Source organism: Fusarium sambucinum, chromosome IV, assembly GCF_050947815.1.
Source record: "Fusarium sambucinum isolate potato_lamoka chromosome IV, whole genome shotgun sequence".
In the NCBI taxonomy this organism is placed as follows: domain Eukaryota; kingdom Fungi; phylum Ascomycota; class Sordariomycetes; order Hypocreales; family Nectriaceae; genus Fusarium; species Fusarium sambucinum.
In genome coordinates, this window is record NC_139291.1 from 2,599,996 (window position 1) to 2,626,968 (window position 26,973).

Sequence of the window (26,973 nt, forward strand, 5' to 3'; positions counted from 1 at the left end):
CTTTGCAAAATATCTTAAAACTGATTTAATTTTCTATTCCACAAGATGCGAAATCCTTTTAACTGAATTCTTTTATGCCACCTGATGTAGAGCCGTGAAATGTTAGACGCAACATATTAACTGCCAAAGTCCGCAACGAAAACTCATAACTACCAAGATCATTCTTTTTATCGGTTCTTGCCACGGTCTCGTCGTCCGCCCTCCATGACCTTGACTTTCTTGTTGAACCTGTCTCCGATTCCACCCCCCATACCACTTCCACGAGGTCCATCTGTTGTGTCGATTCCACGCTTTCGGCTCTTGTCCAGCAGTGAACGGACATTTCCACCAGATTTTTTGGCCCTGGTAAGACGGTCGATACGATCGACACCCTCTCCAAGGTTGTGCCAGTCCTCGCCACCAAATTGCATACGGTTGCTGCGGCCAGCCTGCTTCGCCTTCTGGGCGCGATCCTTCTTGCTCTCCTTGGGAAGACGTGTGAAATTCATCTCTTCGTATTCTCGGCGCTCTGCTTCCTCCTTTCTTTGGGAATCGGTCTTCATCTTGCGGCCACCCTGGACAATTGTGGTACCAATACTGGGCTCGGCCAAGGGAGCGGTAGAGAGCTCTGAAGCCACGAACTCCTCCATGGTGTGTGACTTGCCAGCGCGGCGGTCGAACTTCTGGGGTCGCTGGGGCGCTTCCATTGTTTGGCGCTCTCTCTTGGGAGGTTGGTAGACTCCCGGAGCTCCTCCATTACGCTCTGCACGGCGGGCGGTAACATCGTCAGCCATGGCACCAAAGTTACCAGGCTTGTGAGACAGCTTCTCAGCATCTGCCTCCTCCTCCGAATCTTCCTCTTCTTCTTCAGAATCTGATCCTGCCGCTGCCCTGGCCTCCTTTGCTTGCCTCTCACGCTCCGCATCGTCTGCTGTTCGGAGGAATCGGTCAATGGAGAAGCGCAGCTTCTCTTCCAATGGTCTTGCTCCCCTTTCAAGATAGAGTCGGAGTTCTATCAGCTTTGCCCTAACGGATTCATCGAGTTCGGAGTCGCTATCGTCGGCATTTTCCGAATTCGTTTTCGAGTTGCGCAACTTGAGGAGGATCAAGAAGACCAGGTTTTGTAAATATGAAAGAAGGAGCTCGTTCTTGACATCGAGAAGGGAAATGCCGTCTTTCTGATGTTCGATAGATGCAAGCTTGGGTGTCACGTCGAGCGCTGAGGAAAGCGACTGTGTCAGCGACGTTAGAAGCGCTGGTAATGTTGTAGGGGCTGCCATGGTGATTTGGTTGCCTGAGATGGTAAATCTCTAGACAGTCAAGAAAAGATGTCTCGTCAAAAAGTTTGGAGTACCAACTTTTTAGCGGGGCTTTCTTGACTAGGTGGCTCCACACAGGTGTGGCTCAAGCCTGAAGCGCCACAGACCCCCTGCTTGCTCCCCTGACTAAGCCAATAGTTCACTGGAACTTGGCCAGATATTACAGCAGGTACAATGAAGCTCCCTGTCCGACGTCTCATTCCCGTGGTTATATTGCTGGCTTGATTAAGCACACAATCTTTTATACCATCAGCAAGCAAAGAGAGAAAAAAACTGTCAAACGCCAGTTCCGGAATCTGGAAAGCTGCTCATATCCTGATTACATCCTTTCGTTGCTTCCAAATTGCGGGCCGCGCAAGTCGTCGTCAGCTATCTAGGAGCTTGATACGATAGATTCGGGGCCTCTTTTCGCAACGTTCCTTATCCAACGCTCGCAAGTCTGTGCATGACCTAACTCTTCAGGATGCATTTCGGAGGGTTTGCGCCTTCAAAGGCGCTTCTAACATCGCTACTCGCTATTCCACAGTTAACTTCAGCCTTCTATCTGCCCGGTGTCGCCCCAACGACCTACAAAGAGGGAGACAAAGTTCCGCTTTATGTCAATAGCATTAAACCAGTCGACCGATCGCAAGACCCTCGACTCCACGCCGTTGTCTCTTACGACTACTACCACCCTGCCTTTCAATTTTGTCAACCTAAGGACGGTCCTCAGTATGTTTCGGAAAGCCTGGGTAGTATTCTCTTCGGAGATCGCATCATGACTTCTCCATTTGAGCTTATCATGGGGAAGAATGAGACCTGCAAACCCCTTTGCGAAGTTACATATTCTGAGAAATCAATCAACTTTGTCAAGAGTCGCATCGAACAAGGCTATAGTTTGGAATGGTTGGTAGATGGACTGCCAGCTGGTCAGGAAGTTCTTGATCAGTTGACTGGCACTACCTTCTACAACCCTCGGTTCTTGCTAGGCCAAGATGACAAGGATGACAACATCCTTTTCAACAACCACTACGAAATCGTTGTCGAGTATCACGAGGTCAACAAGGATCCCAATCAGCGCCGTGTGGTTGGTGTGATTGTGCAACCTAGTTCCAAGGAGTACAGCGGCAAAGCTGATTGCGGTAATCACGGGCCCATCGTTTTGAATGGCAAGGAGCAGCATGTCGGTTTCAGCTACAGTGTCTTCTGGCGCAAGTCGGAGACCGCCTGGGCTACTCGTTGGGACAAGTACTTGCACGTATTCGATCCCAAGATTCACTGGTTCTGGCTCATCGACACTGCCATCATTGTTGTGATCCTTGTCCTAACAGTCATGTCTATTCTTGTGCGCGCACTGAAGAAGGACATTGCTCGTTATAACCGACTTGACCAGATCGATCTCGATGACTTTAGCGGTACTTCGGTCGTCGAGGACGGCGTGCAGGAGGACTCTGGCTGGAAATTGGTCCATGGCGATGTCTTCCGAACCCCCTCACGACCTCTTCTCCTTTCGATCCTAGCAGGAAATGGAGTCCAGCTGTTCTGCATGACTGGGTGCACTATTCTCTTCGCCCTCCTTGGATTTCTCTCCCCCTCAAACCGTGGATCCCTTGGAACTATCATGATTCTCATGTACACGGTTCTTGGTTTTGTTGGTGGTTACGTCTCTGCTCGAACCTACAAGGCCTGGCAGGGCGAGGCTTGGAAGCTGAACATTGCTTTGACCCCTATCCTGGTCCCTGGCGCCGTCTTTTCCAGCTTCTTCCTCTTAAACCTCTTCCTGTGGGCGAAGCAGTCATCAGGCGCAGTTCCCTTTACAACTATGCTTGTGATTGTCGCCATCTGGTTCATCATTTCCATTCCGCTCTCCTTCGGTGGTTCTTGGCTCGGATTCCGATCTCCTCAATTCAAGCCTCCTGTTCGTACCAACCAGATCCCCCGACAAATTCCCCCTGTGAGCACCTACCTCAAGCCTGTTCCCAGTGTGCTTATCGTCGGTCTTCTTCCCTTTGGCGCCATCTTCGTCGAGTTGTTCTTCATTATGAACTCGATTTGGTTTAGCAGGATCTATTACATGTTTGGCTTCCTGTTTCTCTGTTACGGTCTCATGATCGTCGTTTGTGCTGCTGTCACCATTCTCATGGTGTATTTCTTGCTATGTTCCGAGAACTACAACTGGCAGTGGAGGTCTTTCTTGGCAGCAGGTATGAGTGGTGGTTACATCTTCTTGAACTGCCTTTTGTACCTTGTCACAAAGGTCAGAGCAAGCGGATTTGCTGGTATTGTGCTCTATGTGGGCTACAGCGCCATCATCTCATTCCTGTTCTTCATTCTTACTGGTAAGTGCTACATTCTACATGTGGTCATACAATTCTAACTTTTCCAGGCTCAATTGGCTACTTTGCTAGTTGGTGGTTCATTCGCAAGATCTACTCTTCCATTAAGATCGACTAAGATGCGAGTTTGCGCCAATGCCAAGACAGAATGGAACATGAACGACGAGTGATTTATGAAAGAGGCGGGATACGGCGTTTGTAACAACACATGTACGACCAGCGTATGGAATTTGTGTTTAGCGTGAGCCGTACCGTATGTGGCAATCACCAGCCAGCGGCTAGACTTTGGTGAAAAGGACCTGCGATGTTGCATCGATTCGCTTCAAGTAAGGAGTAGAATTTTCTCACTAGAAAGGGTTTTAAAAAGGAAGATGGTCCAAAAAGCCTGAGCCGAGTTGGCTACTGATGAGGGGTATTACGTTTTTGCATTGGTTCAAGTTCGTTATAGATATCAAAATTCTGTGACTTTTCTGTTCTTGTTCAATCATCGTCATCATCGTCATCCAGATCATCCAAATTAGTAAACTGAAACTGGGCCTTTTGTTGCGGAGGTCCAGTAGGGCTTCTCTGCTCGCCAGCGGCAGTTGGGCCTCCAACCAGACTTGCGCGCCTCCAAGCCTCTTGATCCTTCTCTCTTTGGCGTTCCCTCTCGATGCGCTGGCGCTCGCGTTCTTCGCGGATCTTCTTCTCGCGCTCCTCCTGCGCGATACGATCTTCTTCTTCTTTTTTCTTTCTTTCTTCTTCCTCGTGGCGCTTGCGCTCCTCCTCCTCCGCTGGATCGTAGCCTTTGGGGTTGATGCCCTGTTCCAGCAAGACTTGGTGGGCGGCCAGAGCGCCTGCGCCAAGCTGGAGATCGTTTGGCCATGGTACAAAGATCTGATCGGTCAGGGGATTCAAGAATTGGGTCCACTCGTTGGGAAGGCTGGTGTTGGCGGACATTGCAGACTGCTGTGTTGCAGGGTCTTGTGAAACATGCGGTGTACCATTCATGACTGCTGGGCTTTGAACCTGGGACGACGGAGGTGCAGAGGGTGTCATGACAGACGCGGTTTGCGAGTCGGGTCCAGGGGTCTGAGCGCCAGGCGTTTGGCCATCGGGCGTGGGCGGTGCTGCTGTTGCCGGTATAGCCTTGATAGTACCAGCAGGGGGCATGGTCGTTTTACTAATGCGCCTAGCATAGTTGAGCAGTTCCTCGTAAGCGATGGCATAGCTGGGACCAGCAGGAAAGGTTGTGGTGTGCGTTGTTACAATATCCTTGCGGGTAGTCGCAAGGTTGGAGAGTGTTTCGCGGATCTGGGTATCGAGAGCTGCTGAGGTTTCACGCAGTTGTTGTATACGTAGATAGTTGTTCTGGTGAGTTTGCACTAAGGTGGCGGTCAGTCAGAAGTTCCAAAGTAGCTACTCTGCTGAACCAAGATAGGCTACCTTCTTGTAAGCCATTGCTTAACTCTTTGTCCGCTGCATCAAGTTCATCACCTTGCTGTATAGAAGGGTGAAATTTGGTGACTGAATCAATCAAGTTTGCAAGTGCTTTTTCAAGTCGCTCGAAGCGACCATCGATATACGTGTCCATCACAGATATATGAAAGATTGGCGCGACCGGCCGAGATGATATAAAAAGTGATATGAAAGTAAATAAAGGAATACAAGGCTGCTAAGTTGGAGCAGGTGTAGCTTGAAAGATGGTGGGTCAGAAGTCTGTGGGTTTATTGGCCAGAAACCTTACGGCTTCTTTTCACGCCTGAGGCCAAACCCGATCTTTCCCGTTCGGCAAACTCGCGCATCGAAGGCCATTCTTTTACGACGACGAAATTGACGAGCAATTGAACGACAACACAGGCTTCCACCGCCCTACGATTTAAGATGGTTTCCTACGTACGTCCAAACTCCCTGATACAGTCACCCACTGCGACCCTTCTATCATCGTCAATGGCCTCTGGCATCTTCGACAAAGCGATCCATAAACTGACGTGATTGTCGACAGACTCCCATCCGCATGGCGGAATTCAAGAGCAACTATGGTCCTAAGTATGTCTTATCACCCTACCGTCCTCGAAAACCAAACGACGAGTTCCCACGATCACACGAGCAAACTGCGACTTGGGAGATATCGAAAAATGGCTGATTTGGATCTGGAAACGGTGACGTTGGCTAATGCTCTGAAATAGGTACCACGCTCAGCCCAACCTCGCTGGCTACACCACTCAGTCTGCCTTCCGAATGTGAGTTCAAGTCCTACAACAAAAGTCGATCGAAAATCGAAAGCATGCGAACGAGTTCAACGTCATTCTCCCTTCCATTTCCCCGGATTTATTCGATGTACAACCGCGGTTGAGACGAATATGATGGACGAGGGAGATATCAATCGAAACGACCGACGATCATGCGAGACGGCCGAATGTATTTTTGAATGAATACTGACAACATCATTCAGTGCTTCCCGTCTGGCCATGTACGGTGCCCCTGCCGCTGTTGGTGTCCTCCTCTTCGCCAACGGTATTCCCCGTGTGCAGCGCGATGTCCTCCAGGTATGAAACGACTATGCAGTTACCAGATCTTGTTTTAGATACTGACCCCCCATACAGAAGATCCCCTTCCTCGGTGGCTTCTTCCGAAAGGAGATCCACCCCGCCGACAACGTAAGTCAAATGCGTATTATAGAGCCATTGAAGTCAGACACTGATTGCACGTTTAGCCCTTCTAAATCAACTGGTGTATTGCGGATGATAGACGTTCCTTAGCGCCGGTACTAGCTCTCCTTGTAAAGATATTCCAATAGACATGTTCTGAGCCTTGAAGTTGTTTATACTGTGAAATGTAAACATTGTGATTGGTCAATGTTTAAGTGATTAAGTAGAACTATAAGCAAGACCAAGTAGGTTAGTACAGTGTACATGTTGATTGCGAAACACTGTTTTCTCCCCCTACAACCCCGAGGCAATCTGCCTTACATCAATACCACGCCAATTCCACCACCGATCATTGAATAACCTTTTGCTTCACCTTTTCAATTATTTTCCCCACTGCCAAAGGTTTCTATCCCTTAGGCCATGCGGCACTTCACTCGTTGATATTGATTTTCCAACTCAGTCAAGTGCTCTTGAACACTTGTCAAGATGGAATCCTCAGCACCAGTGCTGGCCTCGAGCTGGTACGAGCTATTCACTGGCGATTGGCTCAGTCAACCAATACGGGCAGTGCTAGTCGGCACCCTCGCGCTTCCTTTTGTTCTTTGGCCCCGGGACCAGCCTCAAAAATCGAACCCTCGACTATTTGCCTTGTTTGTCTATTTGCTTCACTTTGCTGCTGTCCCCTGGCTGTATCTCGTAACAAAATTGGTCCCTGAACCCTATCTGGTAAGTCTCCCACGTATCGGCAGATCAGAGAAACTGATGTATAAAAGGATGAAATCTTTCACATACCCCAAGCGCAAAAGTACTGCCAGGGTCGGTTTTTGGAATGGGACGACAAGATCACGACACCCCCAGGCCTGTGAGTCTCGACGTGCAAGGAGTCAGTATGTCCAGGAACTAATAGATATCCAGTTACCTTGTCTCCCTGATTACTCCTGGAGTCGTCCAACGGAATGAGCATCTTGACTATGCCTGCAGTGTGCAGAATTTGCGAGCCTTCAATGTCTTTGCACTGGTGGTCCTGGCCTACTTGGCTTTGCAGTGCCGTCGTGAGATCGAGGCACGACTTTACGAAGTTCACTTTTCTACCACGCTGCGCAATACCTCGCAGTATGCACTCCATACTGCCTTTAATATTGCCTTGTTCCCTCTTCTTTTCTTTTTCTCCGGTTTATACTACACTGATGTTGCTTCCACTGCAGCTGTTCTGGTCGCGTACCTGAATCACTTGAAACGCATCGGGCGCGATCAAAGCTCGGCTCTAAGTGACCTTGTAACGATTTCCCTTGGTATTTTCACACTTTTCTTTCGCCAAACAAATGTCTTTTGGGTAGTTGTGTTCATGGGTGGCTTGGAAGCCGTTCATGCTATCAAGACTCTACGACCAGGACGGGTTGACCAACCAGTCATCCTGACACTTTCCGAGCAGCTAAAGCACTATGCTTGGAGATACTCTCTCGGAGACATTCACGACCCACCGTTACATGCAATGTGGCCAGATGGTAAGTCCGACTAACAGATGTCCCGGGCTTTGCTGATCAAAAACCAGACATGCTCTTTTGCATACTAAGTCTGGGTATCGCGGCGCTGTGCAACCCACTCCGCGTCATTCGGCAGATATGGCCTTACGTTTCCGCTCTTTTATTGTTCGGAGCCTTTGTTGCTTGGAATGGTGGCGTTGTGCTTGGTAAGTTGTTCGGCTTTTACTATGGCGTTCAGAATTAACAGACAATAGGAGACAAATCTAACCATGTGGCTACTATTCATCTTCCGCAGATGCTCTACATCTGGCCCTTCTTTGCCTTCTTCTCTTTACCGCTCCTCATTCCATACGTTCTCCCCTTGATTAACGTCCTACGTCGCCCTGTCTACACATCGTCGCCAGCGCTAGCTGCTAGGTCAGCCCCTGGAGCGGAAGCTTCGTCTTGGTTTGCCTGGTCTTCATCCGGCAAGTCTATGTCTAGAAAATCAAGAAGCAAGGCCTCTGGCTCTAAAGGTGGTGCGGAAGTTGATACGCCGCGCAGCGAATACCCGCAGCCATCGAAGGAGTTGCAATATTTCGAAGTGATTTTCGGCAGCAAAATCTTCCTTTGGCCCCTTTATCTCCTTGGAACTGTCATTTTCTCGTTTGGCATTGTCCGTTACAATACTATTATCCACCCATTTACTCTCGCCGATAACCGCCATTACATGTTCTACGTCTTTCGATACACCATTCGACGAGCTTCTTGGATTCGATACGCCTTGGTCATCCCCTACACTGTGGCTCGCTGGATGACTTGGGGCACCATGGCTGGGTGTTCGCAGTGGTTCATGACTATGCATGGACCCGCGTGCTCTACCTATTCTAGAGGAGGCAGAAGGTCCTTCTTCTTAAGCCATCCTGCCTTTATGAATCGTGGTACCTCACCACACCAAACTGATGCTGCATCTCCTACCAAGTCCAAAGACCTAGATACAAGCCAGCAGCAGGAGCTAAGCCAAGCGTTGGAGAAGGACCCTCTACTAGCCTCTATTGAGCCAGCTACCACTTCGACGGGTCTTGTCTTCTTGCTTGCCACGACCTTGTCGCTCATGACAGCTCCTTTAGTTGAGCCACGGTATTTCATCATCCCCTGGGTGGTGTGGAGATTACTTGTGCCTGCGTGGAAACTCCATGACCACGATTCTGAAGGCGTTGCTGCTACCCTGAAAGGACATCCAAAGACCAAACCCTTGTTCTTGTTCTTCCAACGCTACGATCTGCGTCTTATACTTGAGACGTTTTGGTTTATCGCGATCAATGCGGTAACGGGGTACATTTTCTTCACTAAACCGTACGTGTGGAAAGCGGAGGATGGCACTGTACTGGATGGTGGTCGGCTCCAGCGGTTTATGTGGTAGACCTGTGTGCATGATGAAAAGAGAAGTTGAATGGTGGTTGCAAAAGAAATTCTTTTGTATTTTCATCTTTGCAGGCACGCCTATGACTTGAAGTCTTACCATAATATAAAATATGCCCAAAACGCCATACCCATGGCCTATACCTTGACCGACCCGTAACCATAACCAAACCATACCCATACCCATACCCAGTTTCATATCGAGTGTTCCAAATCCATTTCCAGGGTCAAAATGACACTAAACCTCCATTTATCATAAAGGGCTTCTTGTGCCACATGAGATACTTCATATCCTCCACGCACAGTTTATTGAGAAGATAAGAAAAATAAAAGACCATCCAATTTCGTCCGGTGCGGCGGCTTATAAACTTAAGCGATCCAAGCTCAGACCATCGTTGCTTCTCACACGACGAATAACGCCAAGCTTGAAGAACTTCTCTTCACCACCAGGAGTGCGTCCGCCAATATACCACTTATCGGCGCCTATCACATCGCGAAAGCCTTCACTGCTGCTATCGCTCCCACGCCGGGCAGAAGATCCGGGGATAGGAATGGCGGTGCCGTGGCTAGGAGAGGTGGACGTTGATGGCGACGAGGAGGAGGCGGTATTGCGGGGAGGGCGAATAGCGACGTTGGAAGTAGTTGTCTGTTGCTGAGGCTGTTGGTGGTGGTGTGATGATGAGGCAGACGGCGATGTTGTAGACGATGAAGATGCAGCGGCGGCTGTGGTGGATGTCGTCGTCGCTGTTGTATCTCGGGCGTGCTTGTTTGGTTGATGTTGGGATGTTGTCGAGATGGAGGGGCCTTGGGGACGGAAAGCGGCGAGGAAAGAAGAGAGGAAAAATGGTCGTTGTGAAGGCATTTTGTGGTTGTTGGTTGTTGTGATGTATGTACTGTCGAGTTGAGAAGAAGAGTAGAGTAGCCGAGCGACGGTCCGAGTCGGGTCAAGTTTAGGTCGGAGTACGTCGGTGTTGATGATTCGCAGTAATCAGAGGGATCCAGTCCCTATTTGAAGGAGTTCTTTCTTGATTGTTTAATTGTGTATAATGGTTGATGTAGAGATTGGATCGTCTTATTTCATGGGGGACGGGAAGTGGGTAGCAGTTGGTAGTTGTGGAAGAAGCAAGGAGTGACAGTGACAGCGATAGTGATAATCTGGGGGTAACTGTAACTCTAGTAGTCTAGGTAGTCTAGTTGGTCACTGACGTCGAAGGATTTTTTGCGGGGAGTCTCCAAAGCCGAGTAGTTCGATTCGATCTAGAGGCAAGCGAAGTGAAAGTGGCCGGTAACACCCGGTAAATCTGCAAACGTAATGTTAATAGCAGGGTTATCATAGGTCAGTTTTAGTTAGTCTAGTAAGATGGTGCACGTGTTTATAGAGTGTAACCAACACTTTTCACTGTAGTTAATATCTAGGTTGTAAAAAGAAACAGAGGCTGCACTAGTTCAAGTTGAAATGCGGAGGTGGCAGTAAAAGTGAGTTATAGTTATGGGTGAGTATAATCTCTGATTGGGCAAGGTAGTTGGCGATGTGGTTGATAGCTGCGGTTATTATGTTAATAAGTGGTCAAGCCAAGAGGTTATCCTTGTATTATCTAGTACCTACTAAGTCTACATACAACTATCACAATGAATCCTCAATTACAGTCAATTCGCTGGGCAACTTGGCAGCTATAGCAAGTCAGTAGGTACTTTATGTGATCCATTCATCCGTCTCACCCACCTATTCATTGAACCCTGAAGGGAAAAGCAAATACAGGTCATTTTACGCGACGTTTCTTCAACGCCTAGACTTTCCCATGCATATCTACCATGCAGCATCAAACATGATGGGCAAACTCTTGATTCAGCTGTTGGAGATCGCTCCCAGATAAGACTAGTGGATAATACAACCCTGTTTTCAACCTTGATCTTTCTAGGCATCGCGATGATAGCGACGGCCATTCATTAATAGTTGTCGTCTGCTTCATCAGTGACAAGATAGACACAGAGGTAGTGTTCCATTCTCAAAGCCCACGTCTCCGAGCTCTCGGGTCAAAGGGGATCCTTGTGACAGGTCAAGATGAACTGCGAACATGATCTGATAAATCATGAAACTGCAACCATGTAAGCGAGGAGTAGAGGGTGGCTGGGATTGACGAATCAGTGTTGGGCTTGCTGGGTAGTAAGTTGGTGTTTGTGTTCTGTGAGAACAAACTATAAGAATCATATATCTTTCTATACCTACATCAGGTAGTTATTGGATATCCTGTCGCTCTGTACCAAGGTACTATCTATTCCACAAAATGATGGTGGTGTCGGGCTGATCCGCCTCGGCTAGGTCTGTCAAGATACCAGGTTACCCTGGATAACCAAGACATAGATAGGAATAGCACTTGTACTGACATCAAGTCTACATAGTAGAGTGCTTGTAGAGTGATCATTATAATATAATCATTAGGTTCGTGTTACCTTCTCTTTACAGTATTCGTTGAGTAACTACCTGGGTACTCCTCCTCAACAACCAAACTATAGCGGTGAAGACCAACCCCTCCTTATTCATACAGCTCAGAGAATGTACCTATCTAATGAATGACCCATATTCCCCTCCACACAAAAAACACCACATATCAATGGATGGATACCCAATAGTCACAATAGAATCAATCTTTACATGCCCTGTCCATACAGAACAATAAACCACTTTAATCTTGACCATTCATTACCCCGTCCGTGCAGCTACAGGCACAGCTACAGCTACAGCTACACCACAGCGCAGCACACGTAGCCCATCCATCATGCCCACTCTCAAAGCCCGCATCCTTAGCTGGATCATTTGGTGGTGGTTCAAGAGTACATGGTCATCCGCAGAGGGCATCAACAACCGCATCGCCAAAGAGCGCCAGCGTCCTGAGCGAGGCCCGCCCAAGCACATCTACAAGGAGTTCGCTGTCGAGGACTACAAGCGAAAGGGTCACATCGCTGACTACCTCGTTTACATAATCTCTCCAAAAACAGAGACACCTACCCGTGGCCGCATCCTCTATCTCCATGGCGGCGGCTTCGTCTTTGGCATCACCCCGCAGCATTGGGAGATCGTGGCACAGCTTGCTCGGCGACTGAATGCCACCGTTACAGTACCCCTGTACCCTCTTGGCCCAGAAACGTCCCTTATGAGAATGTACGAGTCCGTGCAGCCGCTCTACGATGAACTCGCTTCTGCTCCAGACCAGACGCCTTTCTGGGTCGTGGGCGATTCAGCTGGAGCCACCATGTCCCTTGTTCTCACGCAAAACGCAAAGCTGGCTGGCCGTCAGACTGCACAACGTCTAGTGCCCATCACGCCATGCACTGATTCCAGCCTCGTCAATCCTGACTTGCATAATGCTGCTCTTAGAGACCCATGGCTCGACGTCCCAGGCATTGCCGAGATCACGAGGCTTATTTGTCCTGAGATGGACACGCAGCATCCCAACGTGAGCCCTATCTATGGAGATCTGAGATTGCCGCCTATGCTGGTCTTTGCAGCAGGGTTAGATCTGCTGACGCCAGATACCAAGAGGATGGTTGACATGGCTAAAGACGAAGGCACCAAGGTTGAGCTGGTGTATGGAGAGGGCATGGTTCACGTGTGGCCAATTCTACCCATCTGGGAAGGGAAGCAAGCCATTGATAGGATGGTTGAGTGGTTGGAATATGAGTAAAGGGATCTTCTATCTGTTTTGGGATATCTGGTCTTGGGTAACGGCGTTGGATCGGGGTTTGAAAGTGCTTCATGTGGATGATACCCCAGTGAGATGCGATGATGATGATGACGACGACAATGACTTTTCTTTGTTTACATGATATTTCTTATGTGTTCATGATTTATTTGAGATGAACTCCAGGTATACCTGTGTCGTGTTCGTGGTCAATCTAACAGTGATATTGTACATATCCCGACAACATAAAATAGGTAGGTATGTAAATAGCCTTGTTTGTATCCAGAGAATTTCTGTTTTTGTGTTACGCATGTCGTTGTAATACATTCGGATACCAACTCAGCCTTGCATACTGAATCGTGTTGTACACAGTATGGAGTCGCACATAGATTTACACTTAGCAAGGTGGTACAAGATATCGCAATCAGAACAACAGACTGACGAATTATTATTCTTTTTGATCTCATAAATCAGCAATTAATGTACAGCCTAAGCCAGACGGTGTTTTATGTGTTGGTCAATGCCCAAAGTGTATGTTCAGTCATGTGTTGTCCGCGAGAGGATATGTTCAAAGGAACAGTCATGCACATGACATGAGAATTTGACCTCACCTCTCGTCCATCATATGTAAAACTATCATTAAAGATGATCGATCCTACATCCAATATAACCAATTCATGCCATCTCAGTTAACCGACAGTCAAGTCTACAACTCGGGTTGATATATACATCAACTACAGATGATATGTTCCAATTGATAGAGCCTAAAGTATGACGATAAAAATGGACGAAGACAAAAAGTCGGTAAGAGACCGCTAATCATATCTATCCGAGTGATAAAGTAGGTGAAGCAATTTGCCCCGAGTTATGTTGTGGAACGATGTCGTTGAAACGAACTGCGAGACTGAGGATATGTATATCAATACTTTTTTATAAGTCAAGACCACACACTCAATGACCTTATTCCAACTTGACTGAGAATCTGTAACTCGTATCATGAATGCCAAAGCTTCTTGATAATATCTACATCAATTATACTTACCAAAGGTAGTAAAGTTTGGCTCAATGATTCCCTCCCAGTGTGGAACATGTTCTACCGCCAGACCAAGCTTAATAAAGGGGTACTGGCTAAATGCACCGCCGGCCAGCCGCAGCAACCCAAATGGGTATATTTCCAGCATTGTTCCGAGGGTCGATACTCGGTTTCAAGGTCTGTTCCTAAAACGTTACAGCCTTGAGATCCCAAAGCTGGGGTGACATTACAGCTCTGCCGCAGTGGTGACAGGATGCTCATCAGCCTGATTTCAAGATAACCATATAAGATGCTTCCTGTTCCCAATCGGCCCCCAATGAACATCTATCCGTTCTACCAGAGAACACCATTATCCCGTGCCACATGCAAAGTGTCCGACAGAATACCAGTCTCGATGCTTCCAGGAGCAATGTAACCAGCGGGAGCCCCCACTGAACAGTAGGCTTGACCACCTTGAACGTTGATGCAATATGCCAGCTGGCTTTGATGCAGTGCCAGTCACCTGGCTGGCAGTGCCCGGGCATCAAATATCAGAACAACAAGATATCTGCTTTAAGAACCCTGCTACTACCCTCAACTTCTTCTTCTCTCTCATCACACCTACTCACATTGTAGCAAAGACTCTGGTTTTGATAACAATATCACCACGACTTTTGAATACTTCATTTTGCCCACATCTTACGACCATTTTATCTCGACAACCCCTTCAGAACCGCCAAAATGTTGGTCTCTTTTCTCTCCGCTCTGGCGACTTCACCTATGCAGACTCTGATGCCTTCCATCGTGATGGGAATTGTCATCTTATGTCTTCTCGCTTTCGGTACCATCGTCTTCAACATCTTTGTGTACCCCTTCTACGTGTCCCCTCTGCGACATCTCCCTGGACCTACCGACAACACCTTCTTCCTTGGCCAGGCTGCAAAGTTCCTTCAGGTCCCCTGGTTTCCTGAACTCTTCTGCAAGTGGTCCCGCGACCATCCAGATGCGCCCCTTATCCGCTATTTGAACTTTGCCAACGGCGAGACTCTCTTCGTCAACACCATCGAGGCATACAAGCAGGTTCTCCAGACCAAGAGCGCCTTCTTCGTAAAGCCCGCCTTCGCCAGGCAGTTTGCCCACGAGATCATCGGTGATGGACTCCCCTTCGTCGAAGGCAAGCTTCACAAGCTTCGACGAGCGGCCATCAGCCAGCCATTTTCAGCACCGCGCCTCAAGGCTTTCTTCCCTACTGTACAGACCAAGGCGGAACAGCTGGTCGGTGTTTTGGCTCAACGACATGACAAGAATGGCAATGTCGAGATTGAGACCAATGTTTGGAAGGCAGTTCTTGATGTCATCGGACTCGAAACTTTTGGCCTAGATCTCAACCATCTCGAATCCAGCGAATCCCCTTTGTTCGAGACTTTCACCACCATGATGCAGCCATCCGCACTCGGACACATCGTCAACTACCTGAACTCCCTGGTTCCAGTGCGCCAATTCGTCCCAATTGCAGAATGTGTCGAGTTCTCCAAGTGTTGCACAAAGGTCCGAGAGTTTATCTTTGGCCTTGTCAACATTCGACGCAGTCTGAGCGAAAAGGGCCACACTAGCAACCGAGATGCTCTACAGTGTCTGTTGGAACACACCGATGCTGCTTGGAACGATGAGAGCATTGTCGAGTACGTCTTGAATCTCTTGATTCTTGGGCACGATACCACTGCTTGCTCTATCACATGGGCCATCCACGAACTCTCGCGCCGACCTGACTGCCAGCAGCGCTTGAGAGACGAGATCAAGATGTTGGATGACACTTGCCCCATGCCATTCTTCAACGACATCGACAAGCTTCCGTACCTGCACAACTATGTGCGCGAAGTTCTACGACTCTACTGTGCAGTCGCAATGGCACCTCGCCAGGCAACTCAAGATGTCGAAATTGCCGGAATTGCTATCCCTAAGGGAACGGTCGTCCAGCTTTCGCCCGCCGTCATGAACACTCATCCCGCCGTCTGGGGTCCTGACGCGCAAGTCTTCAATCCTGACCGCTGGAACGACCTCAAGGGAAGTGCAACTAGTGCCTACGCATTCGAGACGTTCCACAACGGCCCGCGAATGTGCATTGGCAAGCAGCTTTCCATGATGGAGCTGAAGGTGATGCTGGTCGAGCTTGTGCGCAAGTTTAAGATCAGCAAGCCCCTTGGAAACGAAGACAAGGAGGTTGAAGTCGCTGGACCAACCTTTACTCTTCGTCCCAAGGAGAAGTTGGTGGTGCGCTTGGTTGAGGTGTAAGAGCCAAGTGTAACACAAGGAAGAGGTGGTGGTAAAAACCACATTGTACGATACTGTACTGCATACCCTAGACTGTACGATATACGACACAGCACACGCTTACATACGCCTTTCCTTTCTAGACGGCATGGCATATTAGACACAGAATTTGTTTGATTTCATTTTGTACAGGACAAAACAGATTGGACGATTTGAGGAACAAATAGGACGATAGATCATGATACCCCATACCTGCCAAATACATAAGACGGATATCTAGTAGATGGGCGATTACTTGGAACATATTATTCCAGGACAATTATAAATAAAATTAGTTAACTCATGGAAACTATTGACAGAATTGTGATTATGAAATAACTAAGTGCATGTTTCCTATATGAAATGTTGTGTGATGACACCTCACTGATCATCGACAACAGCCTCTCAGGGTATCAAAAAAATTGACCGCTAGAAACATAAGGGACGAAATTAGTAGCAGGTAATTTTATGCTTCTTAGACCAGACTTCTTATGCTGTTTATTCTTATACCATAAAATCCAGGCGCCAACTTTGCTGTTTGGAACAGACAAATGTTCCATACGTATGATTGACTGATTGATTGTGATTGCTAGGGATGCACTGCTATGGTTGGTTGCTCTTTACTGTAATGTAGGGGCTCATCGTGATCGATCATGTTACCTCTGATTGCTACTGGCAAAAAGAGTTCAGAATGCCGAGCTATGGCAGACAATCCGCTCGTAAATATATGCATGCACTTCGATGGTAGTAGAAAAGTTAGGTTCCTAAGTCCTAGGGAACAAAGGTAAACAGTCCAAAAAGTCTGGTCTAAATATCATAATCTGACCTACTAATTTCATCCATTATCCTTCCTTTTACGCCAAAACTCCAAACACACTATGTATGACAAGTAAGAAGGCCGTCGTCGTATTGCCCACCCGCTTGTTCAATCCTTGATCTCCCTGGCTTTACTGCTTCATTCGCTCTATTACCAATCGGCAGCCCAGCCGTTGCTCTCCAGGAATTCCTCGCATGCTTGCTTCAACGCTAGATTTGGCCGCAATTGGGAAGCGACAAGCGGCTCACGGGTTAGAGGGTCGGTTGGATGCCGTCGAAGGTGTTCCATGATAGAAGAGCGCTCATACGACTTTCCAGTTTTTGTCTAGTAACACACATTAGAATGGTATCCTTGATATCTGAGCTTATTAGCAACAACTTACCATAACGGGATCAACCATGAAGCCAAAGCTGATATCGTCAATCGCCCAGTCGGGGACCTCTCTCTTCTTATCAGCATCCGCCCGTGCTCTCTCAAAGATATCCTTCATCCTCTCAATCTTCGCATTGGTCTCCTCTTCAATCTCCTGCTTCTCCATTCCGTCTTCCGTCTCCGCTAGCGTTGCTTCCTTTTCCCTGTTCAGCATTTCTAGGACCTCTCTCTCAAGATCTTTTGCTTCACGCATCCGCTTCTTTTCACTATCGTCCCATCGTTCCTTCTTGCAGCGCAGAACAAGACTCGTGACCGCAGCGAGCGAACGGTCGTTGGTAGCGGCGCATAGCTTGTGTGCGTGCAGTGCGCTTGCGAGAGAAGCGTCATAATCTCGAAGGGCGAGCTGTGCCTCGGCAAGATAATATCGTGCTTTCATATTGTCGGGTGTTAGCTGTAAGCAAGCTTCGCAGTCAGTGACGACTGAGTCCCAGTAATTCAGCTTGAGGCGGGCCATGGCGCGATTGGTGTAGAGAGCCGGGTTCCTGGCGTCTGCGATGATGCTGACGTGAAATAACTGTCAGAATAACCCTGTTTGTCTCCAATTTGCGCCAACCTATAGATGTATGTGTGCATGTATAGGTAGGAAGAGCTGCTCACGCTTTAGAGTAGAGGGCTTCAGCACCGACATAATCGCCGGCCATGAAGCATTTGTTCCCCTCATCTTTGAGTTGAAGTGACCTTGACATGGTGGGCTGTGCGTGTGCGTGTGCGTATATGCGGTCAGCCGCAGTGAGATGTGCTGTCCCGTGTCGTAGATAGGTAGGTAGTAGAGAGTTGATCAAGGATTTGACCTCGTCTAATAAAGGGCAACAGAAATTAGTCTCCAAGTTTTAGGTTACAAAAATAAATAGCCTCCGAAGTCTAATCTATATCATAAGTTGACCTACTAATTTGGTTTCTTAGGTTCTCAGCGGACAACCTTTCTGATACCCCGAGGCTCGCTTGGGCGTTTCACTTTCACAAAGGAACTATTGTCTTGGTCTGGGGGAATAAAACAAAAGCCGCGCTATGGTAATGAATGATGCGAGAAGAGATTCGATGGCGAAAAGAATCTACTGAAGGAAACAGGCAGGCTACGTGTGCTGGCTGTAATGCGAAAGATAGATGAGAGATTGAATGATAACTGGCGACAATGACACCACGAAATGAAAGACTACCTACAGGTAGGTATGCAATTGTTTTACAGGGAAAGGACCCTGACTCTAGCAAGGCAGAGTAAAGCCTGTGATTGGATTTCTAAGCGCGTGTCTCTTGGAAAGTTCGAGAAACGGGCGGTGGGACTGACTTTAGCATTTAAGTTGAGGCTGGTCGAGAAATGCGGGGTGAAATAGGCTATCATTGGGGGAAGAGAGGATTTCCATCATGGGCAAGTGTCATGTCATGATATCTCCTTAATAACTAACGTTACAGTATCGGTGCACTTGAACAACAGCATTTTAACCTAGTACACTTGATCTTTATTCATCATGTCGTGTTCCTAACCTCCACTAACTCAGCCTTCATGTCCCACAGTAGTTTTGTATATACAGGTTGTCAGTCAGTCATCAAGCTCGTGCTCCCTGCAAGACATGTCTATACTCTCTCTACCCAAGAGTGATGACCTCATACAAGCGCTATGCAACCGAATGCATTTGACCAACCCAGCAATATAACCAAGTCCTCCCCCCAAAAAGAAGAACAAAACCAATAACGCCGTGCATATGCATATTTTCCTACTCAAAATCCTACACACCCAATGCCCATTTCACCCATCGGATTGGTCCCTAGTGGTAGGCTGGTCCGGGTCGGCTATCGTCTTTGACGAGTCCGGCCTGCTCTTCCTCCGTTGGGTCCTCGACATGCGACGTTGATCTAGACGATGAGTTTGGTCGCCGGAAAACGTTGTGGAATGAAAACTGACGCCTTGTGATATCCGGTGGCTGTCCATGAGGCGGGGGCGTCGGTGGAGCTAGACTGTTTCCACTGCGAAACGACGCCCCTCGGTACTCAGTGTCCTGACCGTTAAACGCATGTTCGCGAGTTTGGCCGTAGTAAGCGGCATGTTCTTCGTCGGCCTTATCCCGGGGGACGGCGATCTCTGTTAGAGGAACGGGATGCATCGGGCTCCGAGGACGGGGCTTATCGTCTTCGTGATCGTCGTTGGCGTGTCGTCCAGAGAAATTGGTGAAGCCTCGAGCTCGACCCCTTATAGTTCCAGCAATACTAGAAAAGAGGGTATTCGTCTCTTGGCGGTTATTGCCATCGTCGTCGTTATCGTCATCGTCATCGATCGAGGGGAATTGGGACATGCCCAGTGGTGGGTGCTGTCTGGGACTGCTCGGCCTCACGGCAAATCGGGGAGAGATCGGAGGTACCTGCGGCGGAGGAGATGTTACAGATCCAGCTCTTGAGCTGCTAATTGTTCCGGTTCGGAAAGTCATTGTTCTTCTCCTTCTTAGTCCATCCCATTCCCATTCTGGCTGTTGTCCGTCCTCGCGGATAGGATCCATGGTCTCCATCATCATCTTTTCCTCGTGCAGTCGCTTGAGTTCCTCAGCCTCCATTCTAAGTCTTCGCTGAGACATCTGTCGCACAATGGCAGCTGTTCCGCGGATGGCATCTGCTTTGGGATCGGTCTCTGGCTGTTCTTGCTCGACAATAGTTTGGATCTGATCGAGATCGCCATTGAAGACAGCAGAATCAGGCACATCCTTTGCGGATTTTGATATCTGTAGTAAAACGACTCCCGAGCAAATTGTCAGGAAACCTAAAACAACCGTGACAATGGACTGGACAGAGCCCTTGAAACCCTGGTAGAGAATTGCTGATGTGATAATCGTAGTACTGGTAAAGTAAACATAGTATGTTGGGGTAACAAGAGCCGCATTATAGATGTTGAGCGCTTTCTACTAGAGGTTAGCAAAGGAGATGAAGGGGCATCAGGAGTTCGCACATTGAGATAAATAATCTCGGTCAACAGTGTACAGATGACGAAAACAAACAAAACCCATAAGAACCACTCCTTGTATTGAGGTTTGCCTCCGATCCAAGCAATGATGGCAGCACCCAATCCTTGGGTTGATGCGACGCTTAACCCGCCGATCCAACTGCAGATGGAGATGTAGACAAGCATATTCTTGTTTCCATATTTCGGGGCAACCCAAATCGCAGTGACTGCGGAACCGACGATAATGATGCCGGCATAGGTGAGAAAGCCTGGTGTGATGAAGTAACCTTGCATCTGCTGGATATCACTGACAGATGAGGAATGGGGCGCATTCATAACAATAACGACCGAGCCGACAATGCAAAGGAAACAGCCAACCTTTCCAACCAGACTGAGGCGTTCTTTAAGGAAGATACTCGACAAGATAGCTGCAATGACAACGGACAGGGCGCCCAGGGGAGTGACGAGGATTGCATCGGTAAAAGCGTATGCGACAAAGTTGAGAATTTCGCCAATGATCATAAGAATCATGCCCGTCCACCACCAAAAGTTCTTGAGGTATCCATAACCTTCACCGGCGACCTCATTGTATTTCTCGTTGGCGCGCAATAGACCGAACTTCTTGAGGACAAAGGAGACACCAATGAAGACACCAGAGCCGACAGCCAAACCAATACCAACGGGCTTATAGAATCCAGGTCGGTCGCTCGAGTCGCTGCCTCCTATTCCGCCGCTCCGAGCAAAGATATCGGCGTCCATTACGGTTATGAATGTCTCGGTCGAGGCTTAGCGGGAGGAGAGGGCGAGAGAGAGTCGAAGCGGGAGATCCAGACCAGCTTTAGGACCACATGTGCGATGGTGACGATGTTCGGTTGCGGCAGCGATGAAGGACTTTTTTATAAGGGGTTTATCCAAACAACAAAACGTAAGGTAAGAATTGAATAAGATATATAGGTGGGTGAATGTGTAACTGAAAAGGTAAGAGGAATATATGACAAAGGAGGCAAAAGAGAAACCAAAGAAGCGTATGTACGGGCTATACAACTAGAGTGAAGGCAAAGTAAAGAAACCTTGGAAACGGCGTCGCACACACACCAGTTTAGCTCGACCCAAAGCTTATGATGAAAGAGACCCGATCCAGTGGGTGGGCGTTCTTGAGACAGCCATCGGACATGTATAGGTACTTGTGTCGCCTATTTTGGCGCTGTCCCCGCTGCAACCTGCCCAGGCGGGACCTACCTATCTACCTACGCTGCCAACTTCCAACAGCCCCCCGGCCAACCACTGAACCAAACCTACTAGGTAGGTACCCAAACAACATGGAAGCTTAGGTCTGCAGCGGGCAGCCATCAACGTTTCTATCCTATCCCATTGGGCGATCTTGGATGTTTCCGCCATCCGTTGTCGGAACATCAACAAAGACGACAGCTCACGTTAATTACAATTTCCTTGGCCATGGTTAATTACCTAGCGGGAGTGTTCCATGCTTTTGTCTCCGAAGTGCCCGGGGCCAATATAGGCCATCACCCGCGCAACGGTCCATGGACTCTTGGACCAACGGGCGCTAAATTACCTATGGACGTCAGCATCGAAAACCATGACACCAGAGGGGAGCATGGCCCTGGCTGGGCCTCTTTCAAGCTTGTTATTATTGTTGTTGGGCCTGTTGAATGGCCTAGAGGCTAGAGATGAGTTGATAGGGGTCCTGGCTTGGTCGATATCGATCGATGTTGATTGACCTGCCCATCTCGGTAAGCCCTTGGCACCATTTGCAACTGCACCTAGAAACTTAGCCTAGCTCTTCGCCAGATGTCTCAAAGTATAGGTACTTGTCATTCTCAGCCCCCAACAAGCCACCTACGGGTACCAGCGATGACGACGAGGCATTGCGCAGCTTCTGGTCCAAACGTTTTCTTTATTGTCCGTTCACCGGGAACGGAAATTTGAACAAGACCAATGATAGACTGACTATACACTGCATCTACAGAAAACAGTTATTGTTGACCGCTGAACATCATACGTATGTCTTTACAGCTAAGGCGATGGCCAAGCCGTGCTCTATTGTTCAAGCGTATCCACCAACGCGGGGATGCTGTTCGGCATTGAGATCTAGACCTTGGCTCATTGTTCGAACAATGGGACCCTTTTCAGCTCCGAACCTTTTTGTTCAGTAAACTCGGCTCCAAGGCACTAATACCGTACCCGTAGGACTTGACAACAGACAGACGGTGCATATGTGGTCAGCACGATTTGACTAGGACTTCCGAATGCTCCGTCAAGTTGACCCAACCCTTTGGCATTTTGAAATGTTTATGTCGCATCTCCGTTCTTTCACAGCCAGCCAAAGGTGGATAGAGATGATCTCTGCTACTATTCCTGTCCCATTGGGGACGAGTCTGCATGCACGCGGCTCAGCCACACACACTAAGTGCACATACGCGTGGTGTTTCAGAGAGTGTCTCTTTTTTGCAATCCACTGATCGACAGCGAATCAATAGGTTTCAAAGTCTTGTTTTTACCAGGGCTTTAACCGACAGTATCGTAGTTTATTATTATGGTTAAAAGGACATGTCTTGGGTTCTGGAAAGATACAAAAACGAATTTGGGGTTGATGATGATCTGTTGAGTTAGTCTTGCAAGTACAAGTAAAGGGATGGTCCAACTATGGCTTCCTTTGACCGCTCTTATGATGGGCAGATATCTCCAAGCTTGAGTGATTATAGTACCATCCACTCATGACTCTGTCACCAGACTGAGGCCATAGAATGTCAGTCTCGTTCGGCGGTCCGTTTACGCCGCATCACTAGGCTTCTTTAAAGCGTCGAACAATATCGTGTGACTGACGACTACTCGTTCTAACACCAAAATATTGTGTCGTTTCGTATCATTCCAAGGGGTATCTCGATCTTATATTCATAAATGCATCATGCAACCCAAACCAATGCAGACTTCCATCTCTTGCTATTCCGTACTTCTTTTGCCATGCCATGCCAAATTATTGTTTCTTCTCGGCCTTGACAATCTCAGCCAACCACCTGCCGACCTTCTCCTTAAGCGGCAGCTTTGATGCCTCGCCAATTTGAGAGACGTACTTTTCCTTGAGCATCTGCGATTCTCTCTTGGCCTCCTCTGCTGCTTTACGAGCATTGAATCTCGCCATGGCCTCTGCCTCTCTTTTGGCACGTTTTTGACGTCGTTCCTTGATGCGCTCTGGTGGTATCTCTTTTCCAGTGACGTTCCGAACCTTTTCCCAAAAGAGAATGTGCTGAGCCTCGTCTTCCTTACACACGTTGTACATGACAGCCTGTATGGGGTGCTTCATCATGTGCTCAAAAACAATCTTGTACTCGCTGCTCTTGGCTGTCTTTGAGAACCTGAGGCCCATATCGATGGCAGCCTTTGCTAGGGCATCGTCGGTCGGGTCGAAGTACTTTAAATTTAAGAGGAATGACTGTGCCTCATAATGTAGTTCGTTCACAGGAAGGCGTCCGAGGATGCCTCGAAGAGTTTCAGGGAGTTGAGAATTCTCTAATTCCTCTCGATGCGGCACCAACCATTCTGATGGGACTGAAGACTTGGCCTCCTGTGCCTGCTCCTGCTCCCGATCCTCGTCGTTAGGATTCGCCACCACGGCCGGAGAGTCCATCCTTTGCCGTTTAGGAAACGGGACTTCTGTTGCAGGGGTATCTGCGTCTTGCTGGGCGATAAGACGTCTCTTTCTCGTAACGGATTTCGGCTCCTCTTCTCCGGAATCCTGGACCACGGGAGCTTTTGGGGCGGCTGAAGGATCTAATTTCTGTCGTTTTGCGGGTTGAGGTCTTGGCGGAGGGCAGGGAGTATCGTCCCGCGGTAAACTTCGCTTTCGTGCGGTGGATTTTGGCTCATCGTTTTCGGTGGGCATGTTGTGCACCAGCAAAAATAATGAATCCCAGTCGCTCCCATCATCGGATTCTTCATCGCCGGATTCTTCGGATTCCTCAGATCCTTCCGTCTCTTCCCCTTCGTCGTCGTATTCCTCTTCAAAATCGTCCTCTTCTTCTTCAGATTCCTCGTCTTCTTCTTCTTCTTCTTCATCTTGTTCCTCCCCTGCCTCATCCTCCTCTTCCTCTTCCTCTTCCTTTTGGCGGGCACGTTTGGCCCTGAATTCATCCTTCAATTTTTTCCCTAACTTCTGCAGTGCTTCCCTTTGAGCCTTTTCCCATTCTTCATCACCTGTCGCTTCAGCCCAATAGTCTTCCTGCAAATAAATTAGTACCAAGCTCCTTGGAAAGTCCGGGTAGGTTGCTGATGCATACATCGTCTTCGATTTTGTTGTGCAAGGCCTTCATGCAGATTAGTAGGGCCATCTTGGTGTTGCGGCTGTAGTCATGGCTGACAATGTCGTCAAGGAAGATATTTTCGACGACCTGCTTGTCAATCGCTGCGGCGGCCGCTGGGTACGGGTTAATTTTAGTGAGTGACATGATCCCTTAAGCTCACTCTCGGGCTCTGTCGTGAAATATATAATTTTTTCCAGATGCGAAAAATGTGTTGATGTCAGTGTCAAAAAATAAAGGTCAGGGTCAGTCAAGTCAGCGCCAGCCTCTCTCTCTCTCCTCTGTCCTCAACTCCCGTCCCGTCCAGGCCGATAAGGCTCGGTTCAAAGAGCCCGACTAGTGGACCTTTGACCAATGAGAATCACTCCTATAGAGGTCTAGACCTTTGGACCATTTTTCAGATGATGTCCTTGTCTCATCATCGCGTATTTAATTCTTCCGGACTTTTTCTTACATCAAACTCCCGGAGCAAACAAACCTCGAAAGACGTTATACGTCACGTTTTTTCCATTGATTGGCGCTTTTAGTTCTCCAACCAATCGCCACCTCAACGGAAAGATATTTAGGAGAGTTGCCTTGCGGATATCACATGTATCCATATTTTAGGCTATGGACCCTGGAACGCCCTACACTTAGTCTGATCCTGAAATTACGATGTTGCTTTCTGGCCAGGGGACAAATCCTTCGTTCCATTTCAACTGTATCGCTTATTATGGGATGAGACACCTCGAGTGGTTCACTGCCCTATGGCTTAGTCGAAACCCTAGTCTGCAAAAGTTCTTATCCCCAGCATTAGCCGTTTGAGATCAACACAACGCATTGTCCTGGCCCAAGTCTATAGTCCGAGAGCGTCATCAACCAATGGCTTACTATGGCTATATGGGTAGCAAAAGATGGGGAAGGATTCTATTTACAAGGGACCCATTTCGTTCAAATGGAGTCCCTGATCGCCTTGATAATTAAACTAAAGCCGGCTCAGTCCTGCCTACTAGTGATCCATCGTCCTGGATCTTTCATGTTCAATCTTCGTTAGCTTGTTGTTCCTTCGCGTCGCTTCTTTTCGTTTCTTTTCTTAGGTATCATCCATCTTAGACTTCATCTCATTACCTATATCCATATCAATAATGGCCAACAAAAACGCCAAGCACCTCTACGAGACTATTCCCGAATGTGTCGCCGGATGCTTTGATATCAGTGTCGCCGCTACTGGCTGTGGTGACACCGACTACGATTGTTGGTGCTATAAACCCAACCATCAGACTGTCGTCGATACGCTGGAGCAATGTCTTGGTAACAGAGAAAGACGAACAAACAAGAAGTGTACTGAAGATGACATGTTTGGTATGAAGTTGCAAACTCTACACTAGAGATCAGCTTGCTAACTGAAATTCAGAATATGAGAATAGCTACTGGAAGATTTGTGAACAATACTGGGAACCATACGGAACTGCCACCGAACCTACATCATTCCCAACCTCACCGGCTACCAAGACTTCGATCACATCAACCGCGTCCACCGAAGCCGCAACAACAACTACATCAGCAGAATCAGAAACCACGTCTGTTGAAGAATCATCATGGACCACTGCCATAGTAACCCAATCTGGTGACTCGGAAGCAGCGGAAGCATCTGGCAACCCAGAGCCAGTGGCTCCCTCTGGCGGCTTGTCCAGTGGAGGAAAGGCCGGTGTAGGCATTGGTGTTGCTCTTGGAGTCATCCTCCTCGGCGTAGCCATCTTCCTCTGGCTGCGTGAGAGGCGTAAGAGACGTAATGTTGAAGAAAGGCTTAGGGTTGCCGAAGTCGAAAAGGCCGATGCCATCCAAGCAGGTGGCTATGGTCCTCACGTTATGTATGAAATGGAGGGCGATCGACCCCACGCCGAGGAACTGCGCGGATGTATGAGGACGCCAGAGCTGGGCGCAGGAGGTCGAAACTCGGCCAGTGTAACAGAAGTTGCCCTCGTGAGTCCCTCTGATAACGACAAGGACTCGACCTTCTCGACTCGTAGTTACGAATGGCCCATCTCACCAGAAAGCCCGTCCCGCAATGCGCCAGGAACATCAGGGACTTTGGGGGAGGTGAAAGATAATAATACGCCCAGGCCCGCAGCTCCTTCATGAGGTTTAGCTGACTGATTTTTCTTACATTCTTCTTTGATACCATCTTACATAATTTTCTTTTATTACTTAGATAAATACCTTTCAGACCAAACAACGTTGGCGGATAAAAGAGCCAAACGATATTCCCCACTTACAAGTAAACGACTTCGTTGTAAGGATAATGGTTACGATGGTGATAATCGAAGTCAGCGTTTACGATATTAGCGTTTGAAGAGTCGAATCGGCTATATA

At 48.3% G+C, this 26,973-nt stretch overlaps 12 protein-coding genes across 12 annotated transcripts; 6 read left to right on the plus strand and 6 right to left on the minus strand.

The window, feature by feature from the left end:
• Positions 1-167: 167 nt before the first annotated feature.
• FSST1_000879 (small subunit rRNA maturation protein LCP5) lies at positions 168-1,259 on the minus strand (the record flags this gene model as incomplete). The annotated part of the gene is made up of 1 exon (XM_083235378.1): positions 168-1,259. The coding sequence occupies one exon, from the start codon at positions 1,257-1,259 to the stop codon at positions 168-170; it is 1,092 nt and encodes a 363-aa protein (XP_083091061.1).
• Positions 1,260-1,761: 502 nt separating this feature from the next.
• On the plus strand, positions 1,762-3,731 carry FSST1_000880 (transmembrane 9 family protein; the record flags this gene model as incomplete). Its single annotated transcript, XM_083235389.1, has 2 exons — positions 1,762-3,616; positions 3,664-3,731. 2 exons carry the CDS (start codon positions 1,762-1,764, stop codon positions 3,729-3,731), a joined length of 1,923 nt encoding a protein of 640 aa, XP_083091062.1.
• A 362-nt stretch (positions 3,732-4,093) lies between these two features.
• Positions 4,094-5,186, minus strand: FSST1_000881 (vitamin-D-receptor interacting mediator subunit 4-domain-containing protein; the record flags this gene model as incomplete). The annotated part of the gene is made up of 2 exons (XM_083235399.1): positions 4,094-4,977; positions 5,039-5,186. 2 exons carry the CDS (start codon positions 5,184-5,186, stop codon positions 4,094-4,096), a joined length of 1,032 nt encoding a protein of 343 aa, XP_083091063.1.
• A 423-nt stretch (positions 5,187-5,609) lies between these two features.
• Positions 5,610-6,317, plus strand: FSST1_000882 (ubiquinol-cytochrome-c reductase complex subunit-domain-containing protein; the record flags this gene model as incomplete). The annotated part of the gene is made up of 5 exons (XM_083235409.1): positions 5,610-5,641; positions 5,782-5,835; positions 6,048-6,141; positions 6,199-6,252; positions 6,309-6,317. The coding sequence occupies 5 exons, from the start codon at positions 5,610-5,612 to the stop codon at positions 6,315-6,317; spliced, it is 243 nt and encodes an 80-aa protein (XP_083091064.1).
• Positions 6,318-6,729: 412 nt separating this feature from the next.
• Positions 6,730-9,129, plus strand: FSST1_000883 (dolichyl-P-Glc:Glc(2)Man(9)GlcNAc(2)-PP-dolichol alpha-1,2- glucosyltransferase; the record flags this gene model as incomplete). The annotated part of the gene is made up of 5 exons (XM_083235420.1): positions 6,730-6,969; positions 7,017-7,105; positions 7,159-7,748; positions 7,796-7,933; positions 7,982-9,129. 5 exons carry the CDS (start codon positions 6,730-6,732, stop codon positions 9,127-9,129), a joined length of 2,205 nt encoding a protein of 734 aa, XP_083091065.1.
• Positions 9,130-9,489: 360 nt separating this feature from the next.
• On the minus strand, positions 9,490-9,990 carry FSST1_000884 (uncharacterized protein; the record flags this gene model as incomplete). Its single annotated transcript, XM_083235431.1, has 1 exon — positions 9,490-9,990. The coding sequence occupies one exon, from the start codon at positions 9,988-9,990 to the stop codon at positions 9,490-9,492; it is 501 nt and encodes a 166-aa protein (XP_083091066.1).
• Positions 9,991-11,905: 1,915 nt separating this feature from the next.
• On the plus strand, positions 11,906-12,811 carry FSST1_000885 (alpha/beta hydrolase fold-domain-containing protein; the record flags this gene model as incomplete). The annotated part of the gene is made up of 1 exon (XM_083235442.1): positions 11,906-12,811. The coding sequence occupies one exon, from the start codon at positions 11,906-11,908 to the stop codon at positions 12,809-12,811; it is 906 nt and encodes a 301-aa protein (XP_083091067.1).
• A 1,750-nt stretch (positions 12,812-14,561) lies between these two features.
• FSST1_000886 (cytochrome P450) lies at positions 14,562-16,112 on the plus strand (the record flags this gene model as incomplete). Its single annotated transcript, XM_083235453.1, has 1 exon — positions 14,562-16,112. The coding sequence occupies one exon, from the start codon at positions 14,562-14,564 to the stop codon at positions 16,110-16,112; it is 1,551 nt and encodes a 516-aa protein (XP_083091068.1).
• Positions 16,113-17,097: 985 nt separating this feature from the next.
• On the minus strand, positions 17,098-18,065 carry FSST1_000887 (uncharacterized protein; the record flags this gene model as incomplete). Its single annotated transcript, XM_083235464.1, has 3 exons — positions 17,098-17,271; positions 17,330-17,879; positions 17,977-18,065. 3 exons carry the CDS (start codon positions 18,063-18,065, stop codon positions 17,098-17,100), a joined length of 813 nt encoding a protein of 270 aa, XP_083091069.1.
• Positions 18,066-19,142: 1,077 nt separating this feature from the next.
• On the minus strand, positions 19,143-21,064 carry FSST1_000888 (magnesium transporter NIPA-domain-containing protein; the record flags this gene model as incomplete). The annotated part of the gene is made up of 2 exons (XM_083235475.1): positions 19,143-20,264; positions 20,312-21,064. The coding sequence occupies 2 exons, from the start codon at positions 21,062-21,064 to the stop codon at positions 19,143-19,145; spliced, it is 1,875 nt and encodes a 624-aa protein (XP_083091070.1).
• Positions 21,065-23,300: 2,236 nt separating this feature from the next.
• FSST1_000889 (uncharacterized protein) lies at positions 23,301-24,768 on the minus strand (the record flags this gene model as incomplete). Its single annotated transcript, XM_083235486.1, has 2 exons — positions 23,301-24,542; positions 24,601-24,768. The coding sequence occupies 2 exons, from the start codon at positions 24,766-24,768 to the stop codon at positions 23,301-23,303; spliced, it is 1,410 nt and encodes a 469-aa protein (XP_083091071.1).
• A 977-nt stretch (positions 24,769-25,745) lies between these two features.
• On the plus strand, positions 25,746-26,742 carry FSST1_000890 (uncharacterized protein; the record flags this gene model as incomplete). The annotated part of the gene is made up of 2 exons (XM_083235497.1): positions 25,746-25,962; positions 26,015-26,742. The coding sequence occupies 2 exons, from the start codon at positions 25,746-25,748 to the stop codon at positions 26,740-26,742; spliced, it is 945 nt and encodes a 314-aa protein (XP_083091072.1).
• Positions 26,743-26,973: the final 231 nt, after the last annotated feature.